General features: G+C 37.0%; 1 protein-coding gene across 1 annotated transcript; it reads left to right on the plus strand.

The window, feature by feature from the left end:
- Positions 1-208: 208 nt before the first annotated feature.
- Positions 209-22956, plus strand: LOC131687629 (uncharacterized). The gene is made up of 4 exons (XM_058971714.1): positions 209-272; positions 18258-21415; positions 21464-22256; positions 22418-22956. Exons 1-4 carry the CDS (start codon positions 209-211, stop codon positions 22954-22956), a joined length of 4554 nt encoding a protein of 1517 aa, XP_058827697.1.
- The last annotated feature ends 1125 nt before the right edge of the window (positions 22957-24081 follow it).

A 24081-nucleotide genomic window follows, 5' to 3' on the forward strand; every position in this document is an offset into this window, starting at 1 on the left:
TCTATTTAGAGGTAACGGGGGAAGGCAGTCTTCTTTCGACTGTCCTGGTTTTTTACTCGTCTTATATGGTCACCCTATGTAACCCCTTAATGATATTGATCTGTAATACTTTTGTTGCATGTGTGAGGTTTTGAAAGCAGATTGATAAGCTTAGAACGTAACATTTTGTACCTTTCCAGATTCTGCAAAAAATTGATTAATTTCGAAAATGGCAGTGGGTCGTGTAGCAGGAACAGGAAATATCGGATATTCAACAAACTATCGCGGTGGAGGTAAGATTTCATTTTGATACTGGCTTATACAGAGGAGTTCATTTTATGGACTTAAACAAATCAATAGCAAAGCATGAATATATTTATTTTTGTAACAATGGTTTCTTTGTTTCAACTCTCCTCCTACCGAGGAAAGTTGAAACAGCAATCTATGTGAGTTGAAACAAGTAACCAATTATTTTAAATAGTATCAAATCGTTTTCTAAAGCATCAAATGTTACAATTGTGTCATTTTTATCCCTTTACACTAAGATAATTCCTTAAAACACACTTAATGTTAGATTTTGGTTACAAATGCAGCAAATTTCTGCACTGGTCTCAACAGAAATAACAGTAATATACACACCAAAATGTATGAATTTTATCGTTGACGTAATTGCTACTATGACACAATTTAACAAACCGTAATTCACGAAATGACGGAACATAACCGTGTTCCGTTTAATTTTACATGAAACCTATGCTTTAATTGCGCAATGACATAAAATTATACTTAATCATCATTCAGAACAAACGCTATATGCGAAGTAAAATTACATGATTTGCGAAATTCAACGTCGTGTAAAATTTAAATCAAACGTAAAACTAAGTCATTTTTGGTGCTCGTATATGTCAGGGTTAGGAGACGTAAATTTACACGATTTTTTCTAGGTGTGTACTTTATCTAATCATTTTTCATATATTTATTATTTTCCAACCACTTCCCGTAGAACATTCTGCATTCATTAAAATGGTTGATATGACCAGTGATACTATGTATGACTTCAAGTGATGCGGGTTTATAAAAATACGTAATTTGGTATCCATATCGGTAGTATTTGGTTTATTTTGAATTATGACCACTTTGCTCCAAGCTTCAGAAGTTGATAGGAGTAAAAATTAAAGGGTTGTGTACAGGACACGACCACGGTGACATTAAAAATATAGCTTTTTTATCTATCACACATATCGACACACGTTCTTGTTCACTCGCCTGTTTTCATATGTTACAATTTGCTATATATCCTCCCCATTAAAACATAATTTATTGAAGGTCTTTTAACGGTAATCTATTAATTAATCAAGTATCTCACTAGGTGATTGGTATTATTTGGCTGATCCATCTAGTAAAAATAGGCTGGTCTGTCCAGAAAATATATTCAAAAGAAATGTTCCATATTGAGAGCTGTGATGAGGAAACCCACGCCCGCCAACGGAAATATACAGATTCTCCATAAAATATGAAATTTCATTTTCCATTTAAATTTTCAATAATGTACTAATGAACTTAAGTAAACAATCTTAAGTGTAAGTATTTCTTGATCGATTAGTGGTGGAAAAATGAAATTATTTGATAAATTACATTGTTATGCAACGTTCGCACTACCAGTTAAAACGGGTTTTTATGCTATCTTGGTGACATTTTTCTTGTTGCTAATTATTAAAACGTGTTATAACTCTGTAGTGTAAACATTGTATTATTAAACCAATTCTGCAGCGTTTTATGTTATATAGGTGTTTTATGTGGTAATAGGACTGACATAATTATATCTTCAGTACAGCGGTTTGTTTCATAATTTAAAACAGATTTATTTTAAAATTTAAATTAGTATACCCAACCGTATTTGTTGTATACCTTAAAACGCAATTAGAACTGTGTTTTAAATACATAGGGTAGGACAGATATTCTGACTGGTTAAACTGGGAAAACAATTTTAAGTCTAGTAACGCTTAAGACATGGCTTGAATTTGAATCGAAAAAGAACACCCGCTTCAACTGCTGCTGGGACGGTAAGTTCTGTTTTAAAATTTTCCGTTGTGTGCAGTACGAAACAAAAGTGTTTGAAATTAGAAAACAAAAAGTTCTGGTGGGAATGTGATTGTTTCCGATGCAACTACACTCAGATTTTTCACGCAGGGGATAGAGGCCGTGTAAATGAAAACCGCGTAAATTTAAAAAAAACGCGTTAATGAAAACCGCGTAAATTTCAAAATCCGCGTGTACTCTCCTATATAAAATACTACGCTGCTGAACAGTGCAATAACTACAGAAGCACGTTGTCAGATGCCTTACTGATAAAAAACATATAACCGAAATATGAAACATGAAAACCAATAGGCTCTTTACCCTACGCAGCTACAAAGCGCCGTAAACATGGATTACAAGTTACAACGCACACGCATGCATAAAAATATATTTTTTTCAAACGCAACACTCTTAAGCAGCACACACCGTATTGAATTAAATCCAAACCACCCCGCCCACCCACTTTGCAAATCATTCTGTGACACCATGCTGGTACCCGACAAATCCGCACACGGCCACCGCTGCCGAAAATGCATAGCGTCTACCGCTTATTGTAGTGCCCAGACGCTGCAGCCATGATCTTACCCGTTCGACATAAGAACAAAAACTGATTCAAACGGGTACGCGTCACCTCTATTTATAAACTAACCGTATATGGTTTAGTCACTTAGGTGCGAGTGTGTGCAAATGCCAACGTTACCGAAAATCGATAGCGCTTATTGCATCGCCCGGAGACGACGTTGCTCGTGTGGGATAAGAGCAACGACTGATTTAAACGGACATGCGTTGCTTCTATTTATGACTTTTCGTGTTTCATTGAGCAACTAAGCTGCCCTATTTTGACGGCTGTGTCTGAGAAATCTGCCTCACGAATGGTATTTTTCCCGTTTTTCGTGAACTTTTTAATTTTACCAATTTCCAAAAGTCTACTTTTATTGGGGAGATATTAAATTATTACCAATATTTAAGTTAGGTGTTTCTGAATCGGTTGGTGTATGAATGATTAAAATCCATCTAGTAATATCGGAGTTAAAAGCGTGCAAACCTTACATAGTTTCGTTACATGGGAGATAGTTTAGATTTTAGAATGACACCTAGCCCTAGATAGTGGAGTAAGACATTTTTAATGTCAAAAATTAGAACAATTGCTTATTCCATGGCTATAAATGACCGATAACTAATAAACTGAGAATATTCATTGCTGTTGTTAATTCAAGAAAGAAGAATCTTGATTATTATTATTAGTTCAGGAACGTGAATGTGATTATAACATTACCATAAGACTAGAAGTTCATCATCGAGGAGAGTTGTAACAAGGTGTTTCAATCCTCCTAGGTCGAGTAGTAAGCCCTAATAACAACTGCGGTTTTATAGTGGTTTTATAGCCACTCATAAAACTTAGATTGCACTTGTAGCGTGCTATAAAACATCAATTGTTACTTTGGAGGCTTGATCCATAATTGGGCCATTAAGCTATACATAGTTTTCCGTCCATTCGATAAATTTTAGGTAAAATATACATAATATTGTAACACGTAAAATCGATTTTTTTTTGTTTTTTAAAATGAACCTTATGTAAAAATAGCCAACCATACTTAATAAAACTGCGGTTGTTTTCATCTGGCCCATCAAGACAACACTCACAATGAAAAAAAAACTATAGAGTTCTATACAAATTATTTTACTCACACCACTTGGGGGTTTGTTTTCCTCCACCTGTTATATGTAAAACTGTCAGACAATTTAAACGTTTGAAATCGCTTTCCTAAAGTATGTATAATGGTGTTTAAATGCTCTGTGTCAATGTGAAACTTATTCCGGAGACTACACTGAAATGAAAATGTCTTTTGTATTCATAAAATTTCTCATATGGATCGCACTTCGCTTAATTGTGTAAAATTTATATGAAACTATATGAATGTTACTAAAAGTTCATGTTCAAACTCAGTGATATCCAATAGGTTTGAATCTTGCGCGGTCAATATGAATAAGATTAGAATAGCATATTCAAGTTATATGAATAACTAATGATCTCAGTTATCTCATTGCTACTGGGTTGGGAAATGAAAAATCTGACAAAAAAAAAACGAAATGGCCGACCAAGAGCTACTCTTAAGTTTGAGTAGCTCATAACTTGAACTTAGACGTAATGTCGACGAGCTTTTGGAGAAATTTTGAAGATTTGTTGCTTTTTAAAAAACTTATTTTTTTAAAAACTCTTTTCTCCGTTGTGGGAGCGGTTCTCTGGCTGATGCTAAAAGAAAAATAACGGGTAAATACAGGTACGTACAATGATTACGTGGTTTGATTGTGAAACGGATGTTGCGATGTGTTTTGTAGTAGGGATTGTTGTTGGGGTAGTGAGTAAAATGTTCGGTATAGAGAGGACCAAATGATCTAAACTGCAGACCCGTTCGAACCCCTTTCGTTGGGTGTTTTGAAATTCATTTGAACTTCATCTTAACTGAAATGAAAATATGTTTTATATTCATAAGATTTGTCATATGAATCGTACCTCAATGTGATTTGATTTTGAATTTGATCAATTTGATGTGTAGAATTTATATGAACACATATAAATGTTACTCAAAGTTCATGTTAAACCTCAGTGATATCCAATAAGTTCGAGTTCTGCGCCGACAATATGAATATGATTAGAATAACATATTAAAATTTTTCTTCTTCTGATTTCATACCATCAGATAATGGTGTCGAATTACACGAGTTCGTGTTCTATTCTTACCAGTCAACAAAGAGCATGAGTGTGACTGAATTTATAGCTGACCGTATAGAAATTTCAAAACGGCCGGCATAGTTATGTCTCTAGTTGGGATAGGCTGGTATGGCGGCGCAAATATTTTGACCTGGCTTGTTATTTGCTCACACAATGTGCCACAAAGAGCGAAATACAGCGATGAAAAATAGAGCAGAACAAAAACACTGCGATGTGCAGAGCGACCGCACAAAGAGAAACTTGAAAACGAAAAAGAAGAGAAGAGCGGTGGTTCACATGTACAGTGCAAAGAGCGTTTTTTATTTTTCTCTTTATTTGCTCTGAGGTGCATTACATCCCTGGTTTTGACGTATATTCAATCAAATGTTTACACATGTATTATAAACTTGATTGTTCGAACATAGAACGGTAAATATTATCGTTGATGTCCTGCCATTTGGGCCATTAAATAAAGAATAAAATTCCTTTAATTTCATGAACCGATAAAGCTCATTTTTCTTAACATAACAATATATTAGTTCAACCTTTAAAACCTCAGAATGATTTTAATTTATTTACTAAAAATATGTAAACACGTTTTCGTTTGACACTATCCGTCCTACATGACAGTGAATTTAACCATATAAGTTAGCATTTTTAACAGTTATCGCTGCAAAAGAATAGGGATCAAGGTAGATTAATGGAAGGTGTGGTCGTGATAATTCAATTTAATAAAACTATTTTTATTTGTCTATTTGCGTACAAAAAGGTTGAAAAGGTCGATTACCTAACTTTAACGTCAGCTAGACCGGAAAAAATCTAAAACAGAAAATGGCTTAATGATCCGAATGGAAGCTTCTGGGATATCGTGGGCAAGTGATAATTCCAGATAATAATGTGTTTGCCAAAATGGCAACCGAAAAAAATGAAGAGTTGTGTACAGGGCACGACCACGGTGACATGAAAAATGTAGTTTTTTTAAGAGCGTGTGATATAATTCATGAATGAATGATGGGAGACTATATAGTCTTCAGTAAAAATATGCTACCTCCCGTTCTAGCTTTCTATCCTGTTCTCATGTGTTACAATTTGCTATACACCAAATATTATTCATTGCAATATAGTCTGCTCCAGTAAATCCCATACGAATCATAAAGGACATAAATGAAACGCCATTTGTAGATGAAAAAGGTTTTAAATCGCAATAAAAATAGGTTTGTTCCACTCCGGAGTAAACAGGAGCAAAAAATCTTTGCTCCTTTTTACTCCGGTTTGCTACCAGAAGAAGAAAAAAGAGAAGAAGAGAGTACAGGAACGATTTTCTCCGGAGTACTTCTACGACCCGGTCAAACCATTCGGTATTTGATTCGGAATCCTGAATGGAGTCAGTATGGATTCCAAATCAAATGCAACAACCGGTTCTAAGTCGGAATCGGTTGTTGCATTTCATTTGATTTCATACCATCAGATAATGGTGTCGAATTACACGAGTTCGTGTTCTATTCTTACCAGTCAACAAAGAGCATGAGTGTGACTGAATTTATAGCTGACCGTATAGAAATTTCAAAACGGCCGGCATAGTTATGTCTCTAGTTGGGATAGGCTGGTATGGCGGCGCAAATATTTTGACCTGGCTTGTTATTTGCTCACACAATGTGCCACAAAGAGCGAAATACAGCGATGAAAAATAGAGCAGAACAAAAACACTGCGATGTGCAGAGCGACCGCACAAAGAGAAACTTGAAAACGAAAAAGAAGAGAAGAGCGGTGGTTCACATGTACAGTGCAAAGAGCGTTTTTTATTTTTCTCTTTATTTGCTCTGAGGTGCATTACATCCCTGGTTTTGACGTATATTCAATCAAATGTTTACACATGTATTATAAACTTGATTGTTCGAACATAGAACGGTAAATATTATCGTTGATGTCCTGCCATTTGGGCCATTAAATAAAGAATAAAATTCCTTTAATTTCATGAACCGATAAAGCTCATTTTTCTTAACATAACAATATATTAGTTCAACCTTTAAAACCTCAGAATGATTTTAATTGATTTACTAAAAATATGTAAACACGTTTTCGTTTGACACTATCCGTCCTACATGACAGTGAATTTAACCATATAAGTTAGCATTTTTAACAGTTATCGCTGCAAAAGAATAGGGATCAAGGTAGATTAATGGAAGGTGTGGTCGTGATAATTCAATTTAATAAAACTATTTTTATTTGTCTATTTGCGTACAAAAAGGTTGAAAAGGTCGATTACCTAACTTTAACGTCAGCTAGACCGGAAAAAATCTAAAACAGAAAATGGCTTAATGATCCGAATGGAAGCTTCTGGGATATCGTGGGCAAGTGATAATTCCAGATAATAATGTGTTTGCCAAAATGGCAACCGAAAAAAATGAAGAGTTGTGTACAGGGCACGACCACGGTGACATGAAAAATGTAGTTTTTTTAAGAGCGTGTGATATAATTCATGAATGAATGATGGGAGACTATATAGTCTTCAGTAAAAATATGCTACCTCCCGTTCTAGCTTTCTATCCTGTTCTCATGTGTTACAATTTGCTATACACCAAATATTATTCATTGCAATATAGTCTGCTCCAGTAAATCCCATACGAATCATAAAGGACATAAATGAAACGCCATTTGTAGATGAAAAAGGTTTTAAATCGCAATAAAAATAGGTTTGTTCCACTCCGGAGTAAACAGGAGCAAAAAATCTTTGCTCCTTTTTACTCCGGTTTGCTACCAGAAGAAGAAAAAAGAGAAGAAGAGAGTACAGGAACGATTTTCTCCGGAGTACTTCTACGACCCGGTCAAACCATTCGGTATTTGATTCGGAATCCTGAATGGAGTCAGTATGGATTCCAAATCAAATGCAACAACCGGTTCTAAGTCGGAATCGGTTGTTGCATTTCATTTGGAATCCATAATGACTCCATTCAGAAATCCGAACCGGTTCCGGAATGAGTTTATCTGGGGATTAGCGTGCGCCGTAGAATGAAATGTCAAACACGTTCACGAAGTAGACCCACTTAAGTTCAAACAAACGACTTCTCAAAATACATGGATTTGACTAGTTTGGAATGACACCGACAAATAGTCATTGTTCCATTTTTGAGAGTGTTGTCGCCACTCTCCTTATATGTATCAAGACAAGAACCAGTCAGAATTCCAGCTCGTTTCCGGTTGAACTTTGCTGGGGAAGAGAAAGGTGGGCAAAATTATCATCTCCTAATGTGTTGGCATTTAGTCTGAAACATTAAGTATGCTGCCGGACCCATGGAACGTAAGAATCAATGGATGGACAAAATAACAGTTGGAGCTCAGTGTTTACCATGCATATTATTTCGGGAGTTTAACTGTGTAATTTTGTTTTTGCATCATCTGCATTTTAGGGTTACTGCTTTAAACTAGCACAATCTTCTCGAGCTGTGTTAGTGAAATTATTCCAAATACACGTAGGCAAAAGAGATTTACAGTATTTTGGAAAGCGATTTTGGTTCGTTTTTTCATTGTTTCAGGTAAACTGTGTCTGTTAATGAACTGGTCAGACTACACAATTCTCGATGTCTCATGTCGGTATTATAACACAATCATTAGAACGACGTAATGCAGTATTCCCATACTGGAAAGATAATGAATTAAAAAATTGAAAAATGTTGCCACCTCTACAATAATGTATTGTAGTGCAATGTGAACTGCCATTACGTACGACGAAATTCACAGTGTGCTAGGAACTTTTTGTGCCATATTGGCGTTAAAATGATTGAGAACTGCAGAGGTGGACTATACTGTTATTTTATAATATTTGCCTATTCACACCCTCCTTCTTAAAACATAATTTATTGATGGTCCTTTAACAGTAACAAAATGCTAAAATCAAGTACAATACCATTCTTCATATTCTAGTTATTTTCCTTCGACCTATTTCCGCTACTAGGCGGTGACTCCGCTATCTGGACTAGATATCGTACCCATCAACTCATGTCATGGACCGGGGTCCAACGGCTCTACTTCTCTTCAGAAGGAAGGCGTGACCAGATTTTTCCTTCTCAGAAAATGTTCAACCTCGGCTGGAATTAAACCCAGACCAACTGGTGTGAGACGGCGGTCACACTTACCATTCTACCATCGGCGCCGTCAAGTACAATACCATTTTCTTTGCTATACTTTTGAACTAATCGATTTATTCAATAATTTCAATTATCTCTTGGTATGTATCGATTGCAATTAGCGACTATGCGAAAAATAATCTATTTGCCATAAATCGATCAATTGAAAAAAATGGCATTATTGGCTGATCCATTAAGATAAAATAGGCTGGTCTGTTCAGAAAATATACTCAACACGAGTATTCATATTATGTACTATATGATGAGGAAGTTCTTCCACGAACTATGAAATTTCATTTTAAAATTAAATTTTTAATAATGTACTAATGCACTTAGGTAAACAACCTTTAGGCTAACCATTTCTTAATCGATTTATAGCTAAACAAATAAAATTGTTTTATGATATGCAGTATTATTATTGTCCAAACCTGTAATTTAACCCTCTAGTTCCCAACACCGTCTCTAGGCGGTCTCTATAAAAATCTAAATAAAACTACTAAAACATGACTGTATGTTGTCTTCCGCTCTAGCATTTCTTCCCAACGCTCACACCTTTCATACACACACATTATTTGAATACTCGTAGCTTTCTGTCAAAGGAAATTGAAACTCAAAGTTGAAAATTCGAGGAAAACGTGGAAAAAACTATTTTGTGTGTAGTGGTAATCTTCATTAAACAAATTTTAACTATTTTTGGAAATTTCAAAAAATATTTTTAAGTAGCTACTAGCATTGCACTGTTGATGTGAATTGGATTAGTGGAATAATTCGGAAGTTTAGGTTTTTCGGTAAAATACTTTGCCCGCCTAAAGACGGTGTTGGGCACCTGAGCGAAAAAAAATTCAGTCTTTGGTTATTACTTATCGTACCGAAACTAGCAATATGTGCAATTTTAGCTGAAAAGAAGTATGTTTTAAAAACTTTGGGTGAATGTTGCTGTTAGAATATGGATATGGTTATCATTTAATAATATTTAGGGGAGTCTGGGGCTAGTTGGCGGAATCTTTTTTCTCCTTTTGTATTAGACATATGGCGCCGTCTCTAGTTCTGCGCTTCAAGTACTGTTTAAACCATTCTCCAATGTGTTTATGTTACATTAAATTCTTTTTCGTACACGTTGTAAGTGATATTGAGTTTTCGAGCGTATTAGAGTGAAGAGCCTGCTTTAGTAGTATTAGGAAGGGTGCCTCACCATTTCATTAATTACTCGGAATACAATTGATGCAATGCGTAAGAATTGGCACCAATATCTTTGCTTTCTTCTTATGAACCATTATTATATCAAAAATCGCCATTTGAACCAATACGTTGAACAAAGATGGCTAAAGCCGTTCTAACAAACGGTTTTACATGGCTAGGGCGAAAATAGGCTCATTACCCTAGGTAAAGTTTTTAAGTTTCAGCATTTTTGTTATTTAGGGCGAGTTCAAAGCTATTCTACGAATAACTAGATTTTTCGATAGCACGCGAAAACAACTTTCCTTGGCCGTATATATAACCACATATAACCACAAGCAAAATTTGTGTTTTTTATTTCGATTATAGAGGTTTTAACCTTAAGGTCATTCGCCTCTTCGGGTTAGAAAAATCTCTTATGAAAATTTCTAACCCTATGTGCGGGATCGGGGCTCGAGCCCAGGTGCGCTGCGTACAAGGCAATCGATATACTACGTACGCCTACCCCCGTTTTGTTTTTTTACTTCCAAATTTCCCCTGAAGAATTTCGAAAATTTAGCTTTTGAATACAATGTGTGCGCCTAAGTTAAAATGCAGGAGCATTGAGGCTGAAAAATAATAACAAGTATCAGTTGATTTGCAGTTTTATTCAAAAAACATCTCACGCGATCAATACTTTATCATCAAAAAAGGCCAGGTGGCATCATTGTGCGTATAGTCGTAAATTGGCGAGATTCCCGCGTCACATATTTAAAATTCCGTAATGCAGCTAACAGTCCGCTCTTCTATGCCCAACACCGCCTCTAGGCGGCCTACTATTTTTAAGGCTTTAATGAAAAATCCATTACTTTCAAGAATTTTCAACATTATTTTCGTTTTTCTCATCACGAAGCCCACCTCCAAAAGTTTTTTCAAGCCAAAAAAAAAAATTTGGGCACTAGAGGGTTAATAATTTTAGAATTAAACTGAAACCAGTTTGAAATGAAAACAATGACCTTAGCTTTTGTTCTACAGCATTTTATTTTTATATACGTGTTTCATTGTGGAACTAGAACTGAACCAAATATATCCCCAGTTTTATAATTTTCAACAGTTTTGTTCCACAATTTAATTTTTTTACATTTCTTACAAAAGAAATGTATAGGATTCGCTCAAACTTTGACAACTTTTTCCAAGGCCCGGAGGGCCGAGTCTCATATACCAATCGACTCAGCTCGACAAATTGAGACAATGTCTGTATGTGTGTGTGTGTATGTGTGTATGTATGTATGTACAAAATGTCATGTAATTATCTCAGCAATGGCTGAACCGATCTTAATGAAATTAGTTTCAAATGAAAGGCCTAACGTTGCCATTTGACACTATTATTTTTGATTTTCGATATGTTCTTTACTTTCTGAGATATGGGCGATTTTGTCAAAACACAGCAGGTTTTTCGCAAATAACTTTTGAACAATACAATATTGTCCCACAAACTGCGCATAAGTAGAAAACTTGTAAAAATACCTTTCCAACAAGCTATAGATTGTCTAAATCCGTACACGAGCGACGGAGATATTAGACATTTTGTATTTTTAGTTCTCGCTTATCAATTTCCACCAATTAAAAATGAGATTGTTTCATACAGAGTATTGCTTTATTGGTGTTTTAGGGGCAAAACTAAACCGATTTTGAATATCGGGGTATGAAAACACATCTACGTGATTCAAGGAATTCGATGTTGAGAACATTTTGGGAATTACCTTTATAATAAAAGAACTATTTCTCAAAAATCAATATATAAGTTCACTTCAAAGACAAAATAATGCGTTGATAAAGAAACAGTGAGTTCTAGTATTTATTCCTTGGATTAGGCATTGCGTTCAATCATGAGGTAAATGTTGGATGGTATATCAATACACAGATCAACAAGTAATTCACCTAGTAGTGAGATAAAAGATTTCTAATATAATTATACTTGTGGCGTCACCGAAAGCAACTGTATGTTTGAAGCCCAAAAATCTAGCGAAAATTTAGCTCTTTTGCAAGATTTTGGTTATACTGGTTATGGAGCAAAACTTACTACTTACATTATTTATGATAAGAATGTAAGAATCAATATAACATAATAATATACTATACAAATAATGTCACTGCATTAACCATCATTTGCCGTTTCTCACACGCCCCCCCCCCATCTCTCTCTCACTCTCTCTCTCTCTCTCTCTCTCTCTCTCTCTCTCTCTCTCTCTCTCTCTCTCTCTCTCTCTCTCTCTTTCTCTCTCTGTCTCTCTTCTATCGCATTTATCTAGCTATTTCTGTATGCATTTCTAAGTTGTGTGATAAGATCTTCTGCCAATCTGAAATATTTATTAATTGTAATTGCGAAGGTTTGAGAAAACAAAACTATTTTTTGTCTGCTGCTACATCAACTCAACTTTAATTCAATTGTATTCAAAGCCTGTATCTACACTATAATTAAGGAAATTCATGGCTATATCAGAAAAATATTTGGCTTAACTTGGTAATATGAAAGTATGACGATGGAAATTTTCAAAAGAGACATTCCACGTGCGATATTTAAACTATTCGTATCTCTATTGAATTTTGAATGAAATATATGCTCAAAGACTTAAAGCTGAAGCCAGGATTTCGAAGACAAAATACATGAGAGGAAGAGGTTCTAGAGACGACAATGTGAACCTCCCACCCGAGTTCGGATTGACGGTGACGAAATCGAGATGGTCGACGAATTCATGTATTTGGGCTCACTGGTAACCGACGACAATGATAACAGCAGAGAAATTCAGAGACGGATCATAGCGGGAAATCGTGCCTACTTTGGACTCCAGAGGACGCTCCGGTCGAACAAAATTCGCCGCCGCACGAAGTTGATTATCTTCAAGACGCTGATTAGATCGGTGGTCCTCTACGGCCACGAGACCTGGACTATGCTCGTGGAGGACCAACGCGCCCTTGGAGTTTTCGAACGAAAAGTGTTGCGTACCATCTATGGTGGCGTGCAGATGGAAGACGGAACGTTGCGCAGGCGAATGAACCATGAGTTGTATCAGGTGCACATTCGTTGTATTGGTACGAACTTTCATGAAAAATAACGGATCAAAGACCAAAAATATCCACAAATTAGATCCAGGAAAAGAAGTCCCCAAAGTACCCACTCTCGATGGGGGATGCAACTACAATGTGTCTTCTAACTTATCGTCGTCCATATTTGGATATACTGAGTAGTTTGAACCATTTCTTTTTCACAATAGTGGTCTGTATAGGACTTATTTATCCATATTTCCTACACGAGAATTCCGAACGAAACAATACAAACACGGCTTTTATACAATCGACATAGCCTAGACATTTCACACTATTTACTTCAATGCAAATAAAAACATTGAAATATCTACCTGTCTCGTTCACGAATCGCATTCTCCCTCTGTCGTTCTCTGTTCAAGGGACTTGAAAGCACATGTGACCTTGTCTCACTTTACTATATTCAATTGCGCGTTAAAATACTGGACCAGTAAATTCTGTTCTGCACATAAATCTTTTTTCGGGAATATGTGACCAAAAAGTAAACTTTGAATTCGTCAAGTAAAGAAGCATGAAAACAAAAAGAATAAAACAAAAAAAAGATAGAAACCCTAGAAAGTCCATTGCATATTTATTAGCCTTTTCTCAGAAGATGGGATTTTCAAAAACATTTCAAAACTTTCTGATGCAATGGTTTTCATTCGGTTTATTCATTATCTTTATTCAAAAATGTGTTTGGCTTCAAATATATGACCATTTCATTTTAATTAATAATTTCATTCCGCATCTTTTTATTCGTTTTGTTCATCTGCGTTCATTTTACTTATTTTATTCGTTTCATTCTTTGGATTCACTCTGATCAGTTTATTTTTTTGTGCATTTTACTCATATCATTCATTGTTTTCATTGTATGCATTTTATTATTTTTTTCCAGTTTATTCATTTTGTTCAGTTTCTTCATTTTAATAATCTGACTACTTTTTCAGTTATGATTAAAACTCATCCAAATAATTTATTTGATTCAATTTATTTCTTTATATTAATTTATAACTTTTTACTGTTGTTCAATTTTTCATTTCAATCAATGCATTTAATTCTGCTCATTTTCTTCTTTTTATTCATTTTATCACTCCAGCTCATTTTATTTATTTGATTCGTTTGTTTTATTAATGCATTTCATTTTTTTTTTACTTTATTCATTTTGTTGATCCATTCTTTTTATTCATTTGATCCATTTCATTAATTTGATTCATTGTATTCACTGGATGAATTAAATCAATTTGATTCATTTAATTCATTTGATTCATGTGATTCGTGTGATTCATGTGATTCATTTGATTCATATGATTCATTTGATTTATTTGATGCATTTCATTTGATTCATTTGATTCGATTGATTCATTTCAATCATTTGAATCATTTGATTCATTTGATTCATTTGATTCATTTGATTTATTTGATTTATTTGATTTATTTGATTTATTTGATTGATTTAATTCAATTGATTCATTTGATTCATTTGATTCATTTGATTCATTTGATTCATTTGATTCATTTGATTCATTTGATTCATTAGATTCATTTGATTCATTTGATTCATTTGATTCATTTGATTCATTTGATTCACTTGATTCATTTGATTCATTTGATCCATTTGATCCATTTGATTCATTTGATTCATTTGATTCATTTGATTCATTTGATTCATTTGATTCATTTGATTCATTTGATTCATTTGATTCATTTGATTCATTTGATTCATTTGATTCATATGATTCATTTGATTCATTTGATTCATTTGATTCATTTGATTCATTTGATTCATTTGATTCATTTGATTCATTTGATTCATTTGATTCATTTGATTCATTTGATTCATTTGATTCATTTGATTCATTTGATTCATTTGATTCATTTGATTCATTTGATTCATTTGATTTATCTGATTCATTTTATTCGTATCTTTAATTTTATGCATTTCATGTTCAGTCATTCGTTTTATTTCATTCAATTTGTTAGTATGAGTCAATTTATTCTATTAATCTTATAACTATTTCTAAATATAATCTTAATTTTTATGTAATAACCTAATCTAATTTGATTCGTGTATTTGGATGAAAATTATAATGATTTCCATTAATTTTTCTACTTATTTTATGAATTTAAAAACCTATTGTTTCATTTTTTGCTTTACTTTCTTATTTCGGTCGTTTTGTTGATTTCTATAATTTATTCAGTTTATTCGAGATTTTATTCGTGCAACCTCTAATTGGGTGCCACCTCTAATTGGGTGCCTAATTCTCGTGAGTTCTGCAAACTAATACAATAGTGAAATGTGTAAGAAATGTCTCATCTCACTGCTAGGTGGATTAAATCGGTTTTATTATAGAGGTTAGTGATACCTTTTTTTAGTCGATTAACACAAATAATCGATTAATTTCTAAAATAATCGAAAAATCAATAATCGATTACAAGCTTCAACTGCTATCAATTAATCGAGAGCATAATTAATGAAGGGTGTGCGTTGAAAATGAAAGTCGCATAACAAGAAATATGACAAAGCTTCTCCAATTTTTTCAAAACGTGTCCAGTGACCTTTTTTTGGTCGCCAAACTAAGATTTACTAAGTAATCGCTTATTGATTTTAATCGGTTATCTTGGTCAATTAATCGAATGAATTAATCAAGCTCTCAAAAATTATTCGATTAATGGATGATCGATTATTTGCAAGAGAGGTTTTAACCTTAGGGTCAATCGTCTCTTTTCGAGTTAGAGAAATTTCTTTTTAGACAAATCTCTAATCCTATGTGCGGGGTTGGGAATCGAACCCAGGAGAGCTGCGTACAAGGCATTTTCCAACTACGCTATGCCCGTCCCCATTTAAATTGGTGTACATCGCCGTTATATTTGTTACCTAATTTTAAACACGTTTAGAACTGTCTTTTAAATAAATAGAGCAGCACAGATACATACTAAAAAGAACACCCTCTAAAACTGCTGCTGGGGAGAGTAAGTTCTAGTTTTAAAATTTTTAGTTTTTAATTATAGAATTGATTTTTCATACTATGGAAACTAGAAAACTCTTGTGAATTAACTAGAGGTGTCAGCTTATATTTCTCATATGATTTGTGGGGCCAACTACCATTTGATTTAGCAGTGTTCAGAAAAGACAAAATTATTTCCGTTCAGATATTAGGATGCCAAAAAATGATAACTTGCAATAGTAGAAACAGAACACTATAGATTAGAATTGTCGCTTGTAGTACCATTTTCACTCACACTCTTGTAGCGCGTCCATTACGTTGACGGTTATATACCATGGTATATAACTGTCAAACTAATGAGCGCTCTGATAGAATGAAAGAGATAGACAAACGGCATTACAAGCGACAATCCTAATCTAGTGTTCTGTACCTAATTGTTGAATTTTCAAGACGAGTAATCTGCAAAAGCTTTAGAGTCTCAAAAAATTGCAAAATCCTTCAATCCTTCAATCAAAAGTTTTACCTCATCATTGGCACCTTAACAAAAAATTAAAAAATGTTCTGAATTAACAAACATTAAATGTTTTATCGTCTATTTAGATTATAGTTCTTTCATTACAAGGCAAATAATGGCTGTATTATTTTCATTACGAAAAATAATCGTCTCATCGGAATACTATGAACACCATTGTTCGAGCCGACATCTCGAATGAACTATGTAATAAAAATTGATGCACCCCTTGCGTGTCTACCGTAATGATGACAGCAACGTGGGCAAAAACAAGCGCGCGAATTCTACGCGCGCGACCGATGGCGTCCTTTTTTGTGTTAAATGGAGCAGAAGTAAGAGCAGAAATCATCAGTTCAATTCTAGCTTTCAACATGTACAGATCAAAGGATAAATAAATGTGAAAAGTACCCTGAAAGTTTTATTAAGTGCTAGTGCTCCTTTCGGTTCAAGTGTCCGCCCAGAATTCTACGGAAATTGTCCCTGATGCGTGTATACAGTCCACTGAGCGAACATAAATGGTCCTAACGATCCGGATGTTAGTGAAGTGAAGTGGTGGATAGTAGTTCCGGAAAGTTCTGTGTGGAACCGTTTGTAAAAGTGAACTCGCTGGTAGACGCCATCAGTGCAAGCTGTGGGTCGCCGCTGTTTTAAACCAAATACCACAAATTTTGTGAAGTGAACTCGTGGGGCGACGCCATTAGTGCAAGCTGTGAGTCGCCGCCATTTGTGAAGTGTACTCGCGGGTAAACGCTATTAATGCAAGCGTTGGTCACCGCCATTTTGTGAAGTGTGTCCGCGGGAAGACGCCATTAGCGCAAGCGTGAGTCGCGCCATTTTCAAAGAAATTAACCAGTGAGTGATGCCGCCGTTGGTTGGAAAAAAGCGACTTGGTGCTTTTGTTCCTGTTCAAGCATAAGGCTTGACATAATACTCCGGTTCTGGTGTGATGCCAGAGTCTAAGCTAGGTTTATCCACCCATTCCAATCCAGTGGAAAATACTGGTGCTAGTACTACACTTGGGCAGTCAGTATCAGTGCTTAAAATTCTCATACCTATTCAATGAACGACGAAATTCAGAGAATTCATTTTTGTCATTTCCCCGCCTATTTCGTCGCTAACTGCATGAAAAAATAAAACAATAAAGGCGATGTCCCCTCCTCTCTCGATTCTATGAAAACGAGTAGCAGCAGCAGGGACTTTCGTTTTCCTATGAGAATTCGAAGTTGCAATTTCGTTTTGATGCATGGTCAGTAATTTGCGACTCTCATTCATTAAATGAAATTAATGTAATGTGCATCTAATAATGCAACTAGAACATAGTTAAAATTAGAAATATGCACACCTATCAGGCTTCCGTCTTACAATACCATCATTAGCTCGCAAATCTACAGAATCGAGCATCGACAAATAAATATCATTGCTAGTGTATGTTCGTTTCCCCAGCAGTAAGTTCAATATCGAATGTACCAATATCATTCTGAATCTCAAAGCGCAAACGAGCGTGTGGAGCGAATAATGAAAACGCTCTGCAACATGCTTGCTTTGTCCTAGCCTGTTGTCTCATTTTCGATTTCGCAAAGTGCTAGTGGTATGGAAAGAAGCTTCGTTCTTTCGTCATTTTCGCCTGATTTTGGCAAATGAAAAAAACATTTTCCGACTCTGGTCAGCATCAAATCTTTCCACTCCCGTCAACAAGAAGCAGAAGAAAAAACGGAAGCTAAAAGAGAAGCTTCGAGCAATGGAGCAACTCGGTGTTCTCGTCCATCGCCGCGGTATGGCCAAAGGTAAGGTAACCAAAATTTTAAGTACCATTCAACCCCAACACGAAGACAATCTAGTGCTTAGTCAGGCACAAATTAAAGTGTACACCAAGAAATTGGAATCTGCTCAAAAGGAGTATGAAGTCCTGCAAGAGAAAATATTGGAGCTGGTATCTGCTGAGGACATGGATGCTCATGACCAACACTTCGAAGCCTTCGACGATTTGTGTGACATGGTAGGAATCATCCTGGAGGAACAGGGTGAATCTGGTGTGCCTATCGCAGCAAACTCCATTCCACCGAATGCTGCCACTTCACTGGTGATCCATCAACCTCTCAGAATGCCCATTCCCACTTTCGATGGAAGGTATGAAAGCTGGCCGAAGTTTAAGGCAATGTTCATGGACCTATTGGACAAAGCACCCGATCCGCCAGCTGTTAAGTTGTACCATCTCGATAAGGCATTAGTGGGTAGTGCAGCTGGTTTAATAGATGCGAAAACGATTAATGAAGGCAATTATGCACACGCTTGGGAAATTCTCGAGGAGAGGTACGAGAACAAACGACACGCTATCGACTGTTATATTCACGGCCTTTTGAATCTAACCAAAATGTCTAAGGAAACAAATGGCGAGCTCAGGAAACTGATAGACGAGTGCACAAGGCACGTCGAGAGTGTGAAGTTTTTAGAGCAACCTTTCACCGGAGTGTCGGAACAAATAGTGGTCCACTTGCTTGCAGTAGCATTGGATAAAGAAACTCGAAGACGCTGGGAATCCACTGTGAAGCATGGGGAACTTCCTGGATATGACATGATGCTGAAGTTTTTAAAAGAGCAATGCTTCGTTTTGGAGAGATGCGAAAGTACCAATCCCAAACAATCCGCAACTCAAGTCAAACCTATAAATATCCAGAGTAAGGCATCTTTCGCCAAATCACATGCATCTACTGCATCCGCTGAATCCGAGTACAAATGCGACTTCTGTGGCAAGGGCCACCTAAACTACACTTGTCCAGAATTCAAAGCGCTTCCCTTACAGCAACGATTGTCTAAGGTTCGAGAAAGAAACACTTGTTTTAATTGCTTAAGGAAAGGCCATCGCAGTAGAGATTGCCCTTCCGATAAAACATGCTTCAAATGCAATAGGAAGCATCACAGTCTACTCCACGCGGAAGCAAAAACAAGTTCTCCAGTAACAAAGGAGAGAAGTTCATCCAGAGAAGCTGATACTCAAACAGTTAAGAAACCGACGCAAGAAGAAAATCATCAGGAACAAACACAACTTACTGCTGCCACCTGTTCGAGTGTACTTCCAATACAGCATATACTTCTTCTCACAGCCGTTGTAGAGGTGATGGACAAAAACTACAAACCCCACCCGTGCAGAATTTTATTGGATAGTGGATCCCAAGCCAATCTGATTTCGCAGTCCATGATAAATGCATTAGGATTGCAGCAGTTTCCATTAAAGGTAACCGTAAAGGGAGTAAATAGCACGAAGAGCCATTCGTCAATGAGCAGCATAGTCCAAATCCGATCTAAATATTCAGACTTCAGAGCGAGTCTTCAATGTTTGGTGACGGACAACGTGACGGCAGACTTGCCCACTTCAAGCTTCGATGTTAGTAACTGGGTGCTTCCAACAGGTGTTCAACTCGCCGATCCGACGTTCCATCAAACTGGCAAAATAGATATGTTGATTGGAAGCCAGTGGTTCCTGAAATTGCTATTGCCAGGAGAGAAAACATTAGCCGAAAATCTTCCCGTACTTAAGGAGATTCAGTTCGGTTGGGTCCTGGGTGGCAGCTATGGAGGCGAGACAACATCTAACTACATAGTACATTCACATGCTGCAACGTTTGATGATTTGGATCATCTTATCTGTTGGTTTTGGGAGGTCGAAGAAGTTTCCAACGATGCACATGGTTCCAATGAAGAAGAATGCGGGCAGCATTTCCTAAACACTCATCGACGAGATGCTTCTGGCAGATACATTGTTCAGTTGCCTCTCAAGGATTGTTTTAATGAGCTTGGCGACTCCAGAGCCATGGCGCTACGAAGATTCTACGCATTGGAAAGAAGGTTGAATCAGCATACTGATTTGAAGCAGCAAAACTCAGAGTTCATGAGTGAGTACGAAGATCTTGGACACTGCAAAGAGATCAATGAATTCAACGATCCACCACATATAAGCAAATGGTACCTACCTCATCATGCTGTTATTCGACCATCAAATACAACCACTAAGTGTCGTGTCGTATTCGACGCTTCCGCAAAGGTGTTTGGCCGCTCCCTGAATGATGTCATGAAGATAGGTACTATTATTCAGAGCGACTTGCAATCAATCATCCTACGCTTCCGTGAACCTCGCTATGTTTTGACTACAGACATAGCGAAAATGTATAGGCAGATTGTTGTTGACGACTGCCACACTCCGTTGCAAAGAATATTCTGGCGGAAAGATTCATCGAGCGTCGTGCGTGTATTGGAATTAACAACGGTTACATACGGCACGGCATCTGCACCCTTTTTAGCCACAAGGGCCCTTAAGCAGCTGTCCACCGACGAACGAGATAAGTTTCCTATGGCAGCTGATATAGTCGACAAAAATTTCTACGTCGATAATGGCTTGTTTGGATACGACGACTTATCACAAGCACGTGATGCGCAAAACCAATTGATTCACTTGCTGAAGGCCGGTGGATTCCATTTGCACAAATGGTCATCGAATAGTCTAGAGCTGTTGGAGACCATTCCTGAAGCGGATCGAGAGCAGCTAGTAAGTTTTGAAGAATCCGGAGCCAATGAAGTCATTAAAATGCTTGGATTAATGCGGAATCCTTCAACGGACGAGCTGCTGTTCGTATCAATGCCCACCTGTGATATAGAAACGCCAACCAAACGACAAGTTTTATCCTTGATAGCCAGAATGTTTGATCCTTTGGGGTTGGTGTCTCCAGTAGTTATCATTGGCAAACTTCTTATGCAGCAAACCTGGAAGGAAAACATTGATTGGGATGAACAAATTACAGGAGAGTTGTTGAAAAATTGGAAATACTTCCTTGTCGCTATCGCCGGAATCAATCAACTGCACATACCACGTCAAGTATAGGTGACCAATGCTGCTCACTTTGGGCTGCATGGCTTTGCGGATGCTTCTCAAGGTGCATTAGAAGCCTGTGTCTACATTCGATCCGTGATCCCTGGTCTGGATGCCGTAGTTAAACTACTTTGTGGGAAATCGAAAGTAGTTCCAAAGGCAGCTCTCACAATTCCTCGCAAGGAACTAGCGGCTGCGTTACTGCTGCATCGTCTCGTGCGAAAAATTATTTCTTCCTCGAATTTGCTTTTCAGTGCAATCGTGTTGTGGTCTGACGGCCAAGTGGTTCTCGCATGGTTGAAGAAAAATCCCAGCCTACTAGAAATTTTCGTGCGAAACAGAGTATGTGAAATTATCTCTACTGAGAATGATTTTGAATGGAGATACGTAAAAACTTCCGAGAATCCAGCCGATGTGGTTTCTCGGGGTCAATCAGCCATTAAGTTAGCAACTAACAATTTATGGTGGAGTGGTCCATTGTTCTTGAAAAGTGATCCTTACGAGCTTGAAACTCCTACCCAACTATGCGATGATGATATTCCAGAAATGAAGTGTGTTGCCGTGGTGCATACGGTTGGGCGTTATGGAAAATTACCAGTTTTCCAAAAATTTGAATCTTTTCGTAAATTACAAAAAGTTATTGCATATGTTCTACGATTCTGCAAGAACGCGAAGGAGAAATTAGCGGAAACCCGTATCCTGAAAAAATACCCTACTATGACCGAGATGAACGAATCCATGAAGGTGATTGTTAGAGTGATTCAATATCAAGAATTTGCAGATGAGATAGCCCGTTTGAAATCAGGTGTGCAATGCAAGAGATTGTACAATTTGAATCCTGTTATCGACGACGAGATGCTAAGAGTTGGCGGTCGACTTCGACATTCCCAACTACCATTTTCCAGCAAACACCAGTAGATTTTACCAAATCGCAATAATGTAGTTGACAGTCTAATTAATGCACAGCGACTCTTCGGCGTCAGTTTTGGGTTCCGAATGGTCGTTCTGCTGTGCGTAAGATCACTCGTAGCTGTGTCCAGTGCTTTAAGACCAAACCGACAACGGTAGGTCAGTTCATGGGTGACCTGCCAGCCAGTCGTTGTGAACGAGCACCAGCTTTTCAAAAGGTTGGACTCGATTATGCTGGACCTATTCTTTTGAAGCAACCTGGACAAAAGGCAGTTGCTGTTAAGGGGTACATTTGTATCTTTGTGTGTATGGTGACCAAGGGTATTCATCTGGAAGCAGTCGAAAGCCTATCAACCGATTCATTCATCGCAGCGTTACACCGGTTCGTATCCCGACGAGGAGTACCAGAGGACATGTTCTCTGACAATGGGACCAACTTCGTTGGTGCAAAGAACCGACTGCATGAATTGTACCAAATGTTTAAACAGCAGTTAACGGAAAGGAAGCTGTTTGAATTTTGTCAACCTAGAAAAATTAACTGGAAAATGATTCCACCAAGTGCTCCTCACATGGGGGGAATATGGGAGCAGGTGTAAAGAGTACCAAATCCGTACTTAAAAGAATATGTCATACTACTACCCTTAACATGGTAGAGTTCTCTACACTTCTCTGTCAAATTGAAGCCGTTCTAAACTCTCGGCCTTGCTTTATGCTCATTCCGATGATCCAGCTGATCCTGAACCGCTTACTCCGGGACATTTTATGATCGACCGTCCATTAACGTCCATACCGGAGCCAACATATGAAGATATTCCAGTGAATAGACTTTCTCGTTGGCAATATGTCCAGCAACTTCAACAAAACTTTTGGAAACGATGGTCCCGAGAGTACCTTATGGGATTGCAGACCAGAACCAAATGGACAAAGAGGACATGCAATATTGCACCAGGCATGGTGGTAATAATTAAAGAAGATAATTTACCACCACAATCTTGGAAACTTGGAAGAGTTGAGCAAACTTTCCCTGCTAAAGACGGTCTGGTACGAGTAGTGGATTTGCGTACAAAAACAGGAATCCTACGACGTCTAATTCACAAACTAGCTTTGCTCCCGATTCTTGACAACGCTGAATCTTCAAGTTCTTCAGGCAGGTTTTTCAAATCATCTCGGGGGGAGGATGTTCGAGCCGACATCTCGAATGAACTATGTAATAAAAATTGATGCAGCCCTTGCGTGTCTACCGTAATGATGACAGCAACGCGACAACTCCTTGGTGGGCAAAAACAAGCGCGCGACCGATGGCGTCCTTTTTTGTGTTAAATAGAGCAGAAGTAAGAGCAGAAATCATCAGTTCAATTCTAGCTTTCAACATGTACAGATCAAAGGTTAAATAAATGTGAAAAGTACCCTGAAAGTTTTATTAAGTGCTAGTGCTCCTTTCGGTTCAAGTGTCCGCCCAGAATTCTACGGAAATTGTCCCTGATGCGTGTATACAGTCCACTGAGCGAACAACCATAATTTTTGAGCAAATCCGAAAACAATCATTGGAGATTCATATAATTATTACGCGGAAAAAGCTTTCTATCTAAATAAGTAATATTTCTTATAAATTTAATAAACCATCATATGCTTTAACACGTTAAACATTCCATATACATTTAACATAGTGTCACATATATTTCATTGGACCACCTAATGTTTTTAATATGATAGTTATCAGA

Source organism: Topomyia yanbarensis, chromosome 3 (assembly GCF_030247195.1).
Source record: "Topomyia yanbarensis strain Yona2022 chromosome 3, ASM3024719v1, whole genome shotgun sequence".
Taxonomy (NCBI): domain Eukaryota; kingdom Metazoa; phylum Arthropoda; class Insecta; order Diptera; family Culicidae; genus Topomyia; species Topomyia yanbarensis.

Bases quoted from the DNA above. Each gene is read 5' to 3' on its own strand.
- LOC131687629 (XM_058971714.1), top strand. From the start codon at position 209: ATGGCAGTGGGTCGTGTAGCAGGAACAGGAAATATCGGATATTCAACA. The intron at 21,416-21,463 runs GTCGCTATCGCC...CGTCAAGTATAG, and splicing joins AAAATTGGAAATACTTCCTT to GTGACCAATGCTGCTCACTT. The intron at 22,257-22,417 runs GTGTGCAATGCA...ATTAATGCACAG, and splicing joins GATAGCCCGTTTGAAATCAG to CGACTCTTCGGCGTCAGTTT.